The 17,637-nt window shown below is 45.2% G+C and overlaps 1 protein-coding gene across 1 annotated transcript in view; it reads left to right on the top strand.

The window, feature by feature from the left end:
* The first annotated feature begins 207 nt into the window (after window positions 1–207).
* LOC108540444 (monocarboxylate transporter 14-like) overlaps window positions 208–17,637 on the top strand; it is a 35,671-nt gene continuing 18,241 nt past the window's right edge. Inside the window, 2 exon segments of the mRNA XM_017889520.1 lie at window positions 208–651; window positions 9,874–10,146. Of these exon segments, the coding sequence (XP_017745009.1) occupies window positions 9,888–10,146 (259 nt within the window). The 5' untranslated portion in view covers window positions 208–651; window positions 9,874–9,887.

Genomic DNA, 17,637 nt, shown 5'->3' on the forward strand with positions numbered 1-17,637 from the left:
GCAAAATAGTGAAACCCATATGTCTAAAACAGAGAGAGTAAGGGACTTTGACTCCTCTTTGGCCAAAAATATTGCAGTGAGGGTCTGTTTCATCCCTTCTCTAGCATCTCAGATAAATGGAGGCTACTGCTAGTCACACTTGCATCCTGGATTAGGTTTCAGGACCTTTCCTCCAGTGATAAATGTGCAGCGACTTAGCGGAACCTCAGCCAAAGCTATAAACTTCAACCGGCCACAAGAGTGTGCATGTGAGGTGACTACATTTTTTTCCCTGCCAAACCAGAATTAGCCGGTATAGGATTGAACGAGCATGAAGATTTGAAATTGCTCCGATTGGAAGGAAGCCCAGGTTAGGTTTGGGCACCTCCAAACGCACCCTTTTTAAAGCCACCTGGACTGCGGCGTCGAGCTTTCAGCTCCACCAAACGCTCATCTGGCCTGGCAGCGAGCGGCGGAAGAACCCGGGAGCCCCGCACAGAGCGCACCGAGCCCGGCGGAGAGCTGAGTCGCAGGCACCCGCATCTCCAGGATGATAGGCGACATTGCAACAAATCTCTACACCCAGCAGCTCAGGGGGCTCCAAGCAGAGCAGCAAGTTCGAGGATCCGGGCGTGGAGCCGAGTGAGGCCGCAATCCAGCGGGCCTCGGGCGGTAAGTATCCGAGGCCGCGCGCGCCGCGGGCCTGGGTGTAGAGCGGCGCTGGGGGCATCGGAGCCTGGGTTTCGGATGGCCGCTGCACCCCAGGAACCCCTGGGAAGGGGCGGCCCCAGCCCAAGGCAGGCTCCGGAAAGGCTGCCCGGGCGGTGGAGGGCGAGGCTGTGCCGGGGCGGGTGGTAGTGCAAAGGCCGCCGCGGAGGCTCGGGAACTGCGGGCGGGCAGGGTAACCGGCGGTTCAGGGCAGACCGCCAGGCGGAGCTTGGGGACGCGCGCCTTGCTGCTCAAGCCGGCCGGGGCCCCGCAAGCGTCATCCAGGGCACCCCCGTCTGGCTGGAGAGGCGCGCTCTGCCCGGAGCCCAGCCTCGCTGCCCGTCTGCTCTCCAGGCCGGTTTGGGACTCGAACTGGACAGTGATGAGGCGGAGAGCGGAGGACCCCGGGCTGCGTCTAGGGACCTCGGGGGTTGCGGATGCCTCTCTGCACAGGCTGTGGTGCTGCAGCCTGCCTAGCTTCCCCGCGGGGCTGCTGGCTTCCGAACGCGCCGAGGGATGCGGGGTGCCCGAAGTGGGGATGTGATCTCGGGGTGCCGAGGGAGGGGTAGCACCAAGCGCGGGTGGTGGAGGGAGCTCGGAGGGTGGGGCGCGGAGGCCGTACCCCGCGGGCACGATCCCACGCCCAGGGCGCGCAGAGGCTGGGCCCCCTTAGCACTTCTGATCGAGGCTCCTCAAGACAGGCTGAAATGGGATGAGGGACCAGGGACGGCCATTTCGGGGCTAAACGCTGCCAAGGCCATGACGATGTTTTAGGAGCTCAACTCTGCTTTCCAATTAAGCCGTGTTTTGCCTGAGGAAAAGTTGATTCGGGCTCATTAACAAGGATGACTGAGGGCCATTATTGGGGATTACAGAGATTCTCCCTTGCCTTGTCTGGCTTCTTTGTTTGCGTGTGCGTGCGTATGCGGCTGTGTGTGTGTGTGTGTGAGAGAGAGAGAATTTGGTTTCCACCGCCTGCTAGTTTAACCCTTCTAAGCTTCATTGCTCCCATTTGATGGCTCAGATTCTTCATCTGTAAAATGGGGACATTCATGCCAATTGGACTGGATTGCGTTGGAGAAGCCACCAAGCACAGCCCGTGACCCAGAAGCATGTATGTGTTGAGTCCTCCTTATTCGGTGTGATTTTTTCAGTTTTGTTTTTCTCCTGTGCTCTCTGCACCAGATCAGCTCCCCAGCCTTCTCCGCGGCAGCCTCTTCAGCCTGCTGGCTGCAAGTGCGCCCTCTAAAGGCCCCAAATGCCCTGTACACACCAGGTGCAGAGCGCGGAAGCGCCTGCAGAGCCGAATTAAGAGTGAACCCCGCACTCACCTGCATGGGATGCAGAGCCGCTACCACCACGCTCTGCGTAACTTTGGGGGAGATGGTAATTTTAATTTTAGCTTGGTGCTTCCCGCTTTCCTTATGTGTAATGAGTTCACCACATGCAACGTAATAACAATAGCCAAATTAAAAACGAATGACTTGGCCAGGCGCGGTGGCTCACGCCTGTAATCCCAGCACTTTGGGAGGCCGAGGCGGGTGGATCATCCGAGGTCAGGAGTTCGAGACCAGCCTGGCTAACATGGCGAAACCCCTTCTCTACTAAAGATACAAAAATTAGCCAGGTGCGGTGGCGCACACCTGTAGTCCCAGCTACTCGGGAGGCTGAGACAGGAGAATCGCTTGAACTCGGGAAGCAGAGGTTGCAGTGAGCCAAGATCTCACCAGTGCACTCCAGCCTGGGCGACAAAGCCATACCCCGTCAAAAGAAAAAAAAAAAAAAAAAGACTTGCTTGTAAAACTTTCTACACAGCTGTAGAAAATTTAATTTTGTTCTAATATCTGATACACCCTAGAAGGATCTGTTATTTTCATTTCTGCCTATTATCATGTAAATATGTAGCTGACCCAATTTCATAGCCTACGTATGTTATCCCCATTTACAATTTATTTTTCATCGTCTATGAACTCATTTGGGGAGAATGGAAGGCTGACTATTGCTCCCGTAATCTTCCCATTTTCTTATTTTTCTTCAGAACGAGGCCCTAGTATTTTTTGCCAAGCTTCCAATAGCAAGCTTGCTTAGAGTGGGTTACCATTTACTTTTATTTTTTCTTGAGGCAGAGTCTCCTTCTGTCATCCAGGCTAGAGTGCGGTGGCACCATCTCAGCTCACTGCAACCTCCATCTCCCAGGTTCAAGCAATTCTCCTGCCTCAGCCTCCCGAATAGCTGGGACTATAGGTGCACCCCACCACACCGGCTAATTTTTGTATTTTTAGTAAAGAAGGGGTTTCACCATGTTGGCCAGGCTGGTCTCAGACTCCTGATCTCAAGTGATCCAACCCCCTTAGCCTCCCAAAGTGCTGGGATTACAGGCGTGAGCCAGCATGCTCTGCCACATTTTACATATTAATCCTTAGCAGAAGCCCCACATTCACTGCCTCAGTGTGCCACATGCATATTGTCCTTCTACTTGTATGTCGGGATATAGAAAATGTAAGGGATCTTGTCCCTATGGTGGACAAGGATATGGAGCCTGGGGGTACAGATACACCCTCTAAGTTCTCCCTCTCGCCAGGTGTGGAGTAGGATTATAATATTAAAATTATTCTTATATCTTATATAAATACATATATAATTATATGTACATATAATTATATGAATGCTAAAAGCAATCTTGGAGTTGGAGGGATAAACATTTGTTTTCTGTTGTCTTTTGTTTTCATTAACTAGTTGGAAAAGAAGTTAACCATGAATAGTCAAAACAGTAATTACTTTTGGAGAGATTTCAGTGTGAAATACAAATGACTCCATTGCTCAGCAGATCTATAGGGGCCTCTTGAGGATCCAAAAGAACTTTTTGGGCCAGGCATGCTGGCTCACGCCTGTAATCCCAGCACTTTGAGAGGCCAAGGCAGGTGGATCACTTGAGGTTAGGAGTTCGAGACCAGCCTGACCAACATGGTGAAACTCCATCTCTACAAAAATACAAAAATTATCTGGCATGGTGGTGTGCATCTGTAGTCCCAGCTACTCAGGAGGCTGAGGCAGGAGAATCGCTTAAACCTGGAAGGTAGAGGTTGCAATGAGCCGAGATGGTGCCACTGCACTCCATCCTGGGCAACAGAGTGAGACTTCGTCTCAAAAAAAATAGGAGAACTTTTTGCCCCACCCTTGCCTGCCGCCACTGCTCTGCATTTGACACTATATTCTACATGCACCTTTGTGCCTCTTGAATAAAATGTGTCCGTTAAATGCTATTCAGTGTCACTTATTTATGAACAAACTAGAAATATCAAGAGCAGTTTGATGGCACCTGCATCTCTTCACCCATAAATAATTCAGTAAGAATATAAAGTTCTTAACATTGATTTAGAAAAGTGCTTAATATTTCAACCCATGGGCTGAGAAACTATAACTTTTGTACTTTTATTGTTGTTACTCGTTAGTTTTGAGATGGGGTTTCGCTCTTGGTGCCCAGGCTGGAGTGCACTGGCGCGATCTCGGCTCACTGCAACCTCTGCCTCCTGGGTGCAAGCGATTCTCCTGCCTCAGCCTCCCGCGTAGCTGGGATTAAAGGCATGAGCCACCACACCCGGCTAATTTTGTATTTTTAGTAGAGACAGGGTTTCTCCATGTTGGTCAGGTTGGTCTCACACTCCCAACCTCAGGTGATCTGCCTACCTCGGCCTCCCAAAGTGCTGGGATTACTGGCATGAGCCATGGCGCCCGGCCTAAAAAACTCTAACTTTTGAATTTGTATTACTTCAAAGCCTTTCTTGTTGTAAATGAACTTCAGGAAAACACCATGTGTCGTTGTTTCATCATATTAAACATAGCTGAGCATTGTCCCATGGTTGGGAAAATATTTTTATGAGCCGTTCACACCTTGTGTCAAGCTGCCTGGTTCTCCTCTTTCTGGCTCCTCAGGATTCTGCACACAACAGAGGCAGAGGGAAGACAACTACCAGCCATCCATTCTGAACCCTCTTTGGGCTCATCCACTGGCCCTTTGACAGTGCAACTCTGCCCTGCGCTGTGAGCTTTGGAGAGCAAGGGCTGCCCCATCCCTTTCTAGCCCCAAGCAGGCTCAGATGTTGGGAGGGTGACAGATACACACAGACACACAGACACACAGACACACACACACACACACACACACACACACAAGCCTGAAACCCAAGACAAACTGGAAGACTTCCCAATAAAGGTCATCTTGTTTTGTTTTCTTTTACAAGTCAGCCACTAATTTACCTGGAGGTAAGAGGCTGATCCAGACAATATTTAAAAGATAGGCTTTTATTTTCTTATAATACAGGTAATATGTATCTATTAAGGAATTTTTTTTTTTTTTTTTTTTTTTTGAGACAGGGTCTCACTCTGTCTCCCAGGCTGTAGTGCAGTGGCATGATCATGACTCACTGCAGCCTCAACTTCCCAAGCTCAAGCAATTCTCCCACCTCTGCCTCCAGATAGCTGGAACCACAAGCATGCATCACCACATGTGCCTGGCTAATTTTTATTTACGGAGACGAGGTCTCACTGTTGTCCAGGCTGGTCTTAAACTCCTGAACTCAACTAATCCTCCTGCCTCAGCCTCCCAGATTGCTGGGATTACAGGCATGAGCCACCACACCTGGCATATTGAGGAAATTTCTCACCACTAAGATATGTAGAAAGAAGGGGGAAATTCCTGGTAAGACCATCGTTCAAAGAATAATCTCCATCAACATTTTTCTTTGTTTTGCTCCAGTCTTTTTTCCTATGGATACATGTCTTGGTAGAAATAACAAAGAGGTTATTACATATGTCAAAAATAAAGCTGTCTAGGGCTCTTTGAAAACGTAGAGGGTCACGCTAAAGAGTGAACTTTATTATTGATGACAGACCTACATTGTCTAACTATGCTGCAATCAATTGATTTAACAAATATTCTGATGTTGGAATAGTAAAGATGTTTTCAGGGTCTTTTCTCACTGTTTCAGGGTTTCACTATTAAAAATTAGCTGACTCTTGAAGGATGAGCAGACGAGGGTGAGGAGGCTGGAAGGAGAGAGGAGGGGAAGGAGAGAAAATCACACACAATAGCTGGGAGAAGGTGCTGAAGGGACTCCATCCTAATGATAACTCAAAGGGATGAAGAAATTGGCTTTTGCTTTGTTTTGTTTTGTTTTGAGATGGAATTTCGCTCTTTAACCCAGGCTGGAGTGCAGCGACGTGATCTCGCCTCACTACTGCAACCTTTGCTCCCACAGCTTCAAGCAATTCTCCTACCTCAGCCTCCCGAGTAGCTGGGATTTTAGGCGCCTGCCACCACGCCCAACTAATTTTTCTCTTTTTAGTAGAGACAGGGTTTCACCATGTTGGCCAGGCTGGTCTCGAACTCCTGACCTCAGGTGATCCACCCACCTCAGCCTCCCAAAGTGCTAGGATTACAGGCATGAGCCACTGCACCCGACCTGGAAATTGGCTTCTGAGATAAACATTTTATCACTCCCAGCAATCTGGATAATGGGAGGTAGCGAGATGTGTGAAGGAGGAAGGACCCAGGCCAAGAGCAGCACTGTACATAGCTGCTGTAGTGGCTGAGGACTGGACAGCTGTTGAGGAGATGGAATAACTTAAAAGGTAAAAGTAATAATAAGAACAAGGTGTGACAAAAAGAAAGAAGATGAGCCCCAGACAGATCCACTAAGTTGCTCCTCCACTGGTACTTGGTTCCCCTACACTCAATTTTTCCCCCAATAAACCCTTAGCCAGAACCAATGCTCTAGTCCAGGGGTCAGCAAACTTTTCCTCTAAGGGGTCAGAGTATTTTAGGGTTTTGGGGAAACATAGCCTTTAAAAAGGTAAAGTAATCGAGCACTTTGGGATTGCAAAGCAGGAGGATTGCTTGAGACGAGGCTGGGCAACATGGTGAAAGTCCATTTCTACAAAAAAGTTTTAAATTAGCCAGTTGTGGTGGTGTGTGCCGGTAATACCTGCTACTCTGGAGGCTGAGGCAGAAGGATCACTGGAGCCTGCTAGTTCAAGGCTGCAGTGCGCTAAGATTACACCACTGCACTCCAGTGACAGAACAAGACTCTGTCTCAAAAAAAAAAAAAAAAAAAAACGGCAAAAACAAACAAAAAATTCTTAACTCAGGTGTGGATAGAAATAGGCTGTAGGCACTGTACAATTTGCCACAATCTGCTCCTCTCTCCTACCCGTCCACATCAGAACACTCCTGAGAAGAGCCCTACAATTCGAGACTTCTTAGTGACTTTGACACCCAGAATGGATCGTTTTTTTTACATCACCATCCATCATGACAACAAAATGATTTTCAGTAATAATCATGTAATGGTCAGTAATACTCATTATGTCATTGTTCTTCTGTTCAAAAGAAGAATATATTTCAATTTTAAAGATATTAAGCCGGGTGTGGTGTTTCACCACTTTGAAAGCCGAGGCAGGAGGATCACTTGAGGTCAGGAGTTCAAGACCAGCCTGGCCATCATGGCGAAACCCTGTCTCTAATAAAAATACAAAAATTAGCCAGATGTTGGGGGCGCATGCCTGTAGTCCCAGCTACTTAGGAGGCTGAAACACGAGAATTGCTTGAACCCAGGATGCAGAGGTTGCAGTGAGTCAAGATTACGCCACTGCCCTCCAGCCTGGGTGACAGAGCAACACTCTGTCTCAAAAAAAAAAAAAAAGATGTTGTTCAAATTGAGAAAACATTTCAAGTATTAATTTAAAATGTCACTTTCCAAACCAAGGTTTTGTACCTCACAGTCTTCAGTTTCACTATTTTGAATTGTAAATTAGAATCTCCAAGTGAGTACATAAGAGTGACAGAATCTCCAAGTGAGTACATAAGAGTGACAGAATCTCCAAGTGAGTACATAAGAGTGACAGAATCTCCAAGTGAGTACATAAGAGTGACAGAAGTGAAGTGACTCAAGATCTGGTTCTTTTTCTGGACAATAATTGTGCTGGCACGGTTTACCTAGAGTGTTCTGAGAAAGGCGGCAACACGTAACGCGACAGGGATTGTGGGTGTGGATTTTGCCAAGTGGGTATCGTTTTACCAACAATTCTGAACTCTTAGGAGCTTCCCCTCCCAACTAATGTGTGTAGCTGGTGCTACACATGTGCCAGGGTCAACTTAAAACCAGGAGTTCTTGAAATAACTTCCATGTAGAATACAATGTTTACAAAAGGATGAGAAATGAAAACTGGCTAATTTGAAGCATACATATACATAATTAAAACTCAACATAATTGGAACTTAGACCAGCTAAACATTTTTTCAGTGTAATTGTCTAGAATTGCTGGCATGTAGTGATGATTTAGAAAGCAGACCAACTTTTAGCTGTTTGTTGTTTTTAAGTCTTCCAGCTTATTGCAAGCTCCAGGGCAGAGTGCTCCCTGGCTCTGTCCTTGGTGCTCCATGGCCATAGCTGGGTAGTGGGACCCTGCAGGGCTCAACTTGACCTTTGGAACTGCCCAGCAATCATTTCCACTTGTTGTAGGCAACAGTCTCTTCCATTATTTTGAGCATTAAGGCTCCTACACAACCTCCGCCCTCCTCATTCTCAGCCTATAACCTAACTTCCTGCTTCACCAAAGAAATTAAACCATCAGATGTGACTTTCCATCCCACTGCTTACCATCATAGGTCCATCCACCCGCTCCTTGCTCCAGACTCAGAGGATGGGTCTCTCTTCCTAATCAAGACCAATCTGTTTCACCATCTCCAGGATTAGTCATTATCATCATTATATCTCTGTCTCTCTACCCGCAACTCCTGCTCCTTATCCTGTCTTTGTACACACACTTAATTCTCATCCAAAAATAAAAATTTAAAAAAACCATGAAAAATGAAACAGGCCAGGCACAGTGGCTCACACCTGTAATACCAGCATTTTGGGAGGCGGAGGCAGGAGGATCGCTTGAAGCCAGGAGTTCAAGACCAGCCTGGGCAACATAGTGACATCCTGTCTCTACATACATACATACATACATATATACATAAGAAAATTAGTCAGGCATGGTGGCATGTACCTGTAGTCCCGGTTATTGAGGAGGCTGAAGTGGGAGATCCCTTGAGTCAAGGAGTTCAAGACCACAGTGAGCTATGATCACACCACTGCACTCCGGCCTGGGTGACAGAGCGAGACCCTGTCTCAAACAAACAAAAGAGGAGCTAGCATCCTCTAGCTCCATCTAGCCTCCCTCCTCTCATTCAGACATCTTGAGAGATAGATCTATGCAAAGTACCCATCTCATTATGTCTCCTCCTGATGTAAATTCAGCCAATGGCTGTTCATTATGTACAAGATAAACTACAAGCTCCTTATTTGACTCACAAGGGCCCTGCATGATCTAGCCCCTGCCTACCTGGTAACCTCGCCTGGTGACCTGTATGTCACCATAGTATCTATTCAAACTCCTTTAGTCTGATACCCTATTTTTGAAGTAATTTTCTAGTAACTAATTAAGTTCTCCATGTAAATACTAGGAATGGGGGTGGGTGGAGGGGGGTAAAGTACGTGTCTTGTATAATGAGACATAAGTACCACCATTATTAGAAAGCTATGTCTTTCATTGTAATCAATTGGCCTTATCAGTCTCTCCTGAGTTGGGTTAGCATGAGCCAGACCCCCTGAGGCTAATCCACTCTGGATGCAAATTAACAAATTAACATTTGCACCCACAAAAACTGAGAACCAGATCCTCTGCTAGGGGCCCCACCAAGGTGAAGCTACCCTGAAAGACTGCCGGAAGCCAGATGTTCCTTCTCTGACATCTTTCTTGTCACCTGTCAATATCCATCTCTGTAAGGGAGACAGGGTATGGGGTTTGGAGTCAGGACTAACTGGGGTCAAATCCTAGTTTCCCAACTGACCACACTAAATACAGGCCTTAGAAAATCACCTTACTTCTCTGAGTCTATTCCCAAGATTGTAATACCTACATAGGTGATGGCTGTAAGATGAAACGGGTTTCATAAAAGCACCTGATCCTGGGAAACAGTAAGGAGTGTCTTCAAATCTGTATGGTGACAAAGATTAACCTGAAGATCAGATGTGATACTGGAGCCACTTTGACCATGATGGGGAGGTAGAGCTGTACAGAGAAGATGAAGATATTTTTCATTTAGATGTTCCATGAAATTATTTGTTATATGTATTTCAGAAAAATCTTGGAAAATGTATACCAGTCATGAAGATATTGGGTATGATTTTGAAGATGACCCCAAAGACAAAAAGACACTTAAGCCCCACCCAAACATTGATGGCGGATGGGCTTGGATGATGGTGCTCTCCTCTTTCTTTGTGCACATCCTCATCATGGGCTCCCAGATGGCCCTGGGTGTCCTCAATGTGGAATGGCTGGAAGAATTCCACCAGAGCCGCGGCCTGACCGCGTGGGTCAGCTCCCTCAGCATGGGCATCACCTTGATAGTGGGTATGTTCATGTGTGACCTGTTGTAAAACTGAATCATTATCAAATGACAATTCCCCACTGTAAGTAATGTTTTATATTGTTGTAACGTTTGATATTGGATGTTACTAGCTACTATTTTTTAATTGTGATAAAATATGCATTACATAAAATTTACCATTTTAGGCCAGGCACAGTGGCTCACACCTGTAATCCCAGCACTTTGGCCAACTCGGGTGGATCAGTTGAGGTCAGATGTTCGAGATCAGCCTGGCCAACATGGCAAACCCTGTCTGTACTAAAAATACAAAAATTAGCCAGGTGTGGTGGCCTGTGCCTGTAATCCCAGCTACTCAGGAGGCTGAAGCAGGAGAATTGGTTGAACCTGGGAGGTGGAGGTTGCAGTGAGCCGAGGTTGTGCCATTGCACACCAGCCTGGGAGACAAAGCGAGACTCCCTTTCAAAAAAAAAATAATTTTACCATTGTAAGCATTTTGAATCCCATTAAATACACTCATATTGTTGCACAACCATCACCACCATCCATCTTCAGAACTTCTTTTCATCTTCCCAAACAGAAACCGTATCCAATAAACACAAATTCCCCATTCCCATCTCCCCTCACCCCGGCCACCACCACTCTACTTTCTGTCTCTATGAATTTGACTATTCTAGGTACCTCATGTAAGTGAAATCATACAATATTTGTCCTCTTGTCTCTTGTGTGATATAACAATTTAAATACTTTAAACATTTGGAGTATTTTAAAAATTCATCATTTTGGCTGGTCCAGTGGTAGTGGATTATCAGAACTTATTAACATTAGTGTCACTAAAGCTGGTAAACAAACCCTGACTGCTAAATTTAACTGGCTTAAAAAAAAAAAAAAAAAAAAGACTTTCATTTAAAAAACTTTATTTAGCCCCAAAGTCTGTTTGCCTAACCATTATAATTCATTATCTACCATTATAAATATCTGCTTATGTAACATTTATGAATATTTTAAAGATAAAAATGTTAGATAAAACACTATAAAAGTCCAGTAACAATCTCATTTCAGAGTTCTGATTTTTTTTTTTTTTTGGACAAAGTCTTGCTTTGTCACCCAGGCTGGAGCAGAGTGGCACAATCTGGGCTCACTGCAACCTCTGCCATCCAGGTTCAAGCGATTCTCCTGCCTCAGCCTCCCTAGTAGCTGGGACTACAGACACCACCACGCCCAGTTAATTTTTTGTATTTTTAGTAAAGACAAGGTTTCACCATGTTGGCCAGGCTGGTCTTAAACTCCTGACCGCAAGTGATCACCTGCCTTGGCCTCCCAAACTGCTGGGATTACAGGTGTGAGCCACCGTGCCCAGCCCGAATTCTGATGTTTTTAATTTGAGATATTATTGATCACTCATTATTGAAAAATCTTCTAAACTGTCTCTAGAAAGCTTACTGATATATAGCTAACAGAAAGTAATAACAACATATTCTTGTATTTTCTTTTTTTTCTTTTGAAACGAGGTTTCTCCATGTGGCCCAGGCTGGTCTCGAAATCCTGGCCTTAAGAGATCTGCCCACCTTGGCCTCCCAAAATCCTGGAATTACCAGCCTGAGCCACTGTGTCTGACTGCATTTTCTTTTTTAAAACAATTGTTTAACATGGGAGCATCGATTCAAGTTTTCCTGAATATATACTACCTATTGTTGTATTTTCTAGTTAAACCTAACCACACAGCAATCTATGACGTCAAGTCTTATATAGCTGGAGATACTAAACCTGGGAAGTTATTATAAATATAATGCTATGATGGCTAATGTGTTTCAGTTTGAAAATGAAATAACTCTTACTGCCAATTAATATTTAATAAGCATCTATTATATACTAGGGGCTTTCCCTTACATTATCTCATTTAGTTTTATTTCCTTCCCTTAACAATGCTCTGAGGTAACCACCACTATGATGTTTTTCAGTTGTTTCACTTGAAGGTGAAAGCCATATATTTATATCTAATTGTTTGAATTTAAAATATTTATAATATATTTTATCCTGGAAACACAAATGGCCTCTAATCTGTCTTTGGTTTTGTGCGAGTATCTGTATGCCAGGCCAATGTGTGTCTGATTGGAATCTGTGCTTTTCAATGATTTCCAATTAGTAATTAATTTCTTGAATCCAATTCAGAGACTTGTTGATCTTGGCTGACATTCAACTCATTTTTTTTTTTTTTGACTTTTTTTAGAAACAGGATGTCACTCTGTTGCCCAGGGTGGAGTGCAGTAGCACAATCAAAACTCACTGCAGCCTTGAACACCTGGGCTCAAGCAATCCTACCACCTCAGCTGCCTGAGTACTAAAACTACAGGCATATGCTACCATGCCCTGCTAATTTTTAAAACTTTTTTGTAGAGATGGGGCCTTGCTATATTGCCCAGGTTGATCTCAAACTCCTGCTTTAAGAGATCCTCCTGCCTCAGCCTCTCAAAGTGCTGGGATTACAGGTGTGAGCAATGTTGTTTTGTTTTGTTTTGTGTTGTTTTGTTTTGTTTTGTTTTTGAGACAGAGTCTTGCTCTGTCACCCAGGCTGGAGTGCAGTGGCACAATCTTGGCTCACTGCAACCTCCGCCTCCTGGGTTCACGCCTTTCTCCTGCCTCAGCCTCCCAAGTAGCTGGGACTATAGGCGCTCGCCACTATGCCTGGCTAATTTTTTGTATTCTTTAGTAGAGACGGGGTTTCACTGTGTTAGCCAGGATGGTCTTGATCTCCTGACCTCGTAATCCACCTGCCTCGGCCTCCCAAAGTGCTGGGATTACAGGTGTGAGCCGCCGCACCCGGCCAAGCAATGTTATTTTTGATAATACAAACAATATGAAGGCCAGGCATGGTGGTTCACATCTATAATTCCAGCACTTTGGGAGGCTGAGGCGGGTGGATCACCTGAAGTCAGGAATTCGAGACCAGCCTGGCCAACATGGTGAAACCTCGCCTCTACTAAACATATAAAAAATGAGCCAGGCATGGTGGCAAATGCCTGTAGTCCCACCTACTGGGGAGGCTGAGGTAGGAGAATTGCTTGAACCCAGGAGGCAGAGGTTGCAGTGAGCCGAGATGGTGCCACTGCACTCCAGCCTGGGCAACAGAGTAAGACTCTGTCTCAAAAACAAAAACAAACAAAAAAACAACCAATATTAGTTACAATGGTAGTCCTAATGATAGACAACAAGGACAAAGTGTTATTTCTCGAGTTGTGTGGCATAAATCATTTTTGTCTGTAACATTATTGAACTGACTTCTTCAAATCTGCATTTGTTTTGTTAAACTAGGACTATTGGTCATAGGAAACATGCAGATAGGTTTATTTCAGCGTCGGGCATGTTCAAGTTTTACGTCAGTTGTAATTCTACTTTCTTAGTAAAGGAAAACTGTGTTTCTATAACGCTTAAAATCCAGCTCCTTTTTAAAAATATATTTGTAAGGGGTAAAACAAAACACATGTAGATTTAATCTTGGAAGTGTATGCACGCAGTAATGTCAAAAAAAGACTCAGAAGAAGGCGAGGATATGAAATGTCCCAATATTTTCCAAACCATCCACTAAGTTCATCTTAGATATTATGTTTCATAAGTCCTATGGAAATAAGCAACAGAAACCAGTCCTGAAATGATCGGATATGGTTTTAAAGATGATTCCCAAAATAAGAATCCCTAACTCATGGTGAAATGTGATGGTCACACTTAATTTAATTGAGAGGTAACTGTGTGTTCAGAATTTTGTGTGAGAGTCCCCGAATTCCAGACTGTGGAATTTCAGATTTTAGACTAATCTTTCTACAGGGAAAGCTGCCTGCCAGATAAACATTTTTTGCTCTGAGTCTCAGAAATCATAACACAGCAGGCCTCATAGTTATATAAATGAAAGGTCTTTTATTCTATCTATTTACCTAAAATTATTGTTCATTATCCCAAGCCTCCTGGTACAGGGTGGCTGCAGATTTGTTGAGCAACCTCAGGGAAACTTTTCAAGCCAGAAACCAACAGTAACAGCTCTCCTTTATTGAGCACTTACTGCATGCCAAATGCATGTTAATGTACATGATCTCATTTGATCCTGCAACACTGGAGGACAGACCATTGTCTGTATCTTACAGAATAAGAATATGCAACACTCAGAGACATTAAGTAACTTACTGAAGGTTTAGCAGCCAGTAAGTGTAGGGCTGGCTTTAAACCTGGTCCATGGGACTCCAAAATTGTGTCTACTATGACACTGCCTGCCATTACATCAAATGAGAACTGAAAACATACTTGAAATGAATAATACAAATGGTTTTTATGTACTAATCATTGTAAGCACATTTGGGCTACCTCTTAAATTTAAAAAGGTCCTTGGTTTTTTGTTTTTTCTTTTTTGTTTTTTTTTTCTGAGAAGGAGTCTTGCTCTGTCATCCAGGCTGGAGTGCAGTGATGCTATTTCAACTCACTTCAACCTCCGCCTCCCGGGTTCACACCATTCTCCTGCATCAGCCTCCCGAATAGCTGGGACTATAGGCACCCGACCCCACACCCGACTAATTTTTTATATTTTTAGTGGAGACGGGGTTTCACCATGTTAGCCAGGATGGTCTCGATCTCCTGACCTCCTGATCCGCCCGCCTCAGCCTCCCAAAGTTCTGGGATTACAGGCATTAGCCATTGGGCCCAGCCAAAAAATCCATGATTTATATGACAGCAGTTGAAAGTCCTCTCTCTTGGGCAGTGGTTTGCATATGGCAAATTCAATAAATATGCATCGTTTCCTTCCTTTTTTTTTTTTTTTTGAGACGGAGTCTCACTGTGTCACCCAGGCTGGAGTGCAGTGGTATGAACTCGGCTCACTGCAATCTCCACCTCCCGGGTTTACACCATTCTCCCGCCTCAGCCTCCTGAGTAGCCGGACTATAGGCGCCCACCACCATGCCCAGCTAATTTTTTGTATTTTTAGTAGAGACGGTGTTTCACCTTGTTAGCCAGGATGGTCTCAATCTCCTGACTTCGTGATCTGCCCGCCTCAGCCTCCCAAAGTTCTGGGATTATAGGCATGAGCCACTGGGCCCAGCCAAAAAATCCATGATTTACATGACAGTAGTTGAAAGTCCTCTGTCTTGGGCAGTGGTTTACATATGGCAAATGTAATAAATATACATTGTTTCCTTCTTTTTATTTTTGAGACGGAGTCTTGCTCTGTCACCCAGGCTGGAGCGCAGTGACAAGATCTCGGCTCACTGCAACCTCTGCCTCCTGGGTTCAAGTTATTCTCCTGCCTCAGCCCAATGAGTGGCATGGATTTGCCCCTGTCCTGCAGAAGGGTCCCAACCTTTAATAAAATGTAACCACCTCATTTGTATTGTAAACCAAAAAATATCTGAGACTGGTCTCAATCAACCCGGAAGTTTATTTTGCCAAGATTAGGGACATGCCCGAAAGAAATAAACATAGAATCACAGAAACAGTCTGTTACCTGTGCCTCTCTCCAAAGGTGATTTTGAGGATGTCATTATTTAAAGGGGAAAAGTGGGCTGGAGGGGAAAGGAAGGGTACAGTAATCCACGTGTTGCAAGAGAAAAGGTGCAGGTCAGGGAGTCATCAATTTTGTATTCATCTCACACTCAGTAAATTGGCACTTTTACATAAAATAAGGTGAATATAGAGTAGCTACCTGTGGAGCTATATAACCCTTTCTCTGTGGCTATCTGCTTAAGAATAAAAGGAAAGGCAGTTGCTTGCATGAGTCAGCTTTCAGCTTAATATTTTTCTTTTGGCAGAGTGAATTGGGGTGCCAAGTTTGTATTTTCCTTTGACAGTGTCTACAGCAGCTTTTGTGATGATTGCTCTCTGAATAATTCTTGGTGGATGCCTTATCATTGGGGGAATCCACAGGCTACACAAGAAATTACTTGCTAAATCACTTTAGAGCAGTGAGTGTCAATCTTGATTGCACATCAGATCCACCTGGGGAGCTTTACGCTCCCCACCCCGTGCTCAGGCTGCACCTGGGATGGGCTCCAAGTATCAGGATTTATTTTAAGCTCCTTAGCGACACCACTGTTCAGCTAAGGCAGACAGTCATTGATTTAGAGGCTCCTAACTCTTTACTCTGGTGAGGGGTTACCCTAAGAGACCTGGAGTTCAAAGAATTACCTACTTCCATCCCCGAGCACTGCCAAGGCTCACCTGTGATTGCTCCTCTCTTCACCGGTGCTTTTTCCCCCCATCAGCTGCCAGGATGGGTGAATAAAATATAACTTCCTGAGGGTGTTCCCCACAGCAATGGGACACTTTTTGTTTGAGATGAAGTCTCACTCTGTCATCCAGGCTGGAGTGCAGTGGCACGATCTCAGCTCACTGCAACCTCTGCTGCCCAGGTTCAAGCGATTCTCCTGCCTCAGCCTCACGAGTAGCTGGGATTACAGGCGCCCGCCACTGCACCTGGCTAATTTTTGTAGTTCCAGGCTGGTCTTGAACTCCTGTACTCATGATCCACCCGCCTCAGCCTCCCAAAGTACTAAGATGACAGGTGTGAACCACCACACCCGGTTGGGACACTTTATTACAGTGGGAAATGGTCCAAGATTCAGATTCCTTCTGAAAATGAAAAAGTCAGATAATCTGGATAATCTCATCCCAAAACACTGAATTACTCTATAAAAGTGTGAGTCATGGTCAAAGAATTGTATCTCAATTGTATGATTCCCCCTTCTCCTTAGATTGTGTGGGAACTTCTTTTATTTTCTTGAAATGGTTTGATTTTGGCAATGCTAGTGAACCATCAGTAAACAATGTGTAGAAAATGAAATTGAGCTGGCGCAGTGGCTCATGCCTGTAATTCCAGCACTTTTGGAGGCTGAGGCGGGTGGATCACCTGAGGTCAGGAGTTCGAGACTAGCCTGGCCAACATGGAGAAACCCCCGTCTCTATTAAAAATACAAAAAAATGGCCGGGCGCAGTGGCTCATGCCTGTAATCCCAGCACTTTGGGAAGCTGAGGCACGTGGATCACCTGAGGTCGGGAGTTCAAGACCAGCCTGACCAACATGGAGAAACCCCGTCTCTAGTAAAAATACAAAATTAGCGAGGGTGGTGGTGCATGCACGCCTGTAATCCCAGCTACTCGGGAGGCTGGGGCAGGAGAATCACTCGAACCCAGGAGGCGGAGGTTGCGGTGAGCAGAGGTCGCGCCATTGCACTCCAGCCTGGCAAAAAGAGCAAAACTCCGTCTCAAAAAAAAATAAAATTAGCTGGGCATGGTGGCAAGCACCTGTAATCCCAGCTACTCAGAAGGCTGAAGTAGGAGAATCACTTGAACCCAGCAGGCAGAGGTTACAGTAAGCCAAAATGGTGCCATTGCATTCCAGCCTGGGCAACAAGAGTGAAACTCCATCTCAAAAAAGAAAGAAAGAAAGAAAAGAAAGGAAAGAAAGGAAGAAAGAGAGAGAGAAAAGAAAGAAGGAAAAAGAAAGGAAGGAAAGGAAGGAAGGAAAGAAGGAAGGAAGG

This window comes from Rhinopithecus bieti, unplaced genomic scaffold (assembly GCF_001698545.2).
Source record: "Rhinopithecus bieti isolate Rb0 unplaced genomic scaffold, ASM169854v2 scaffold_19546, whole genome shotgun sequence".
Lineage (NCBI taxonomy): Eukaryota > Metazoa > Chordata > Mammalia > Primates > Cercopithecidae > Rhinopithecus > Rhinopithecus bieti.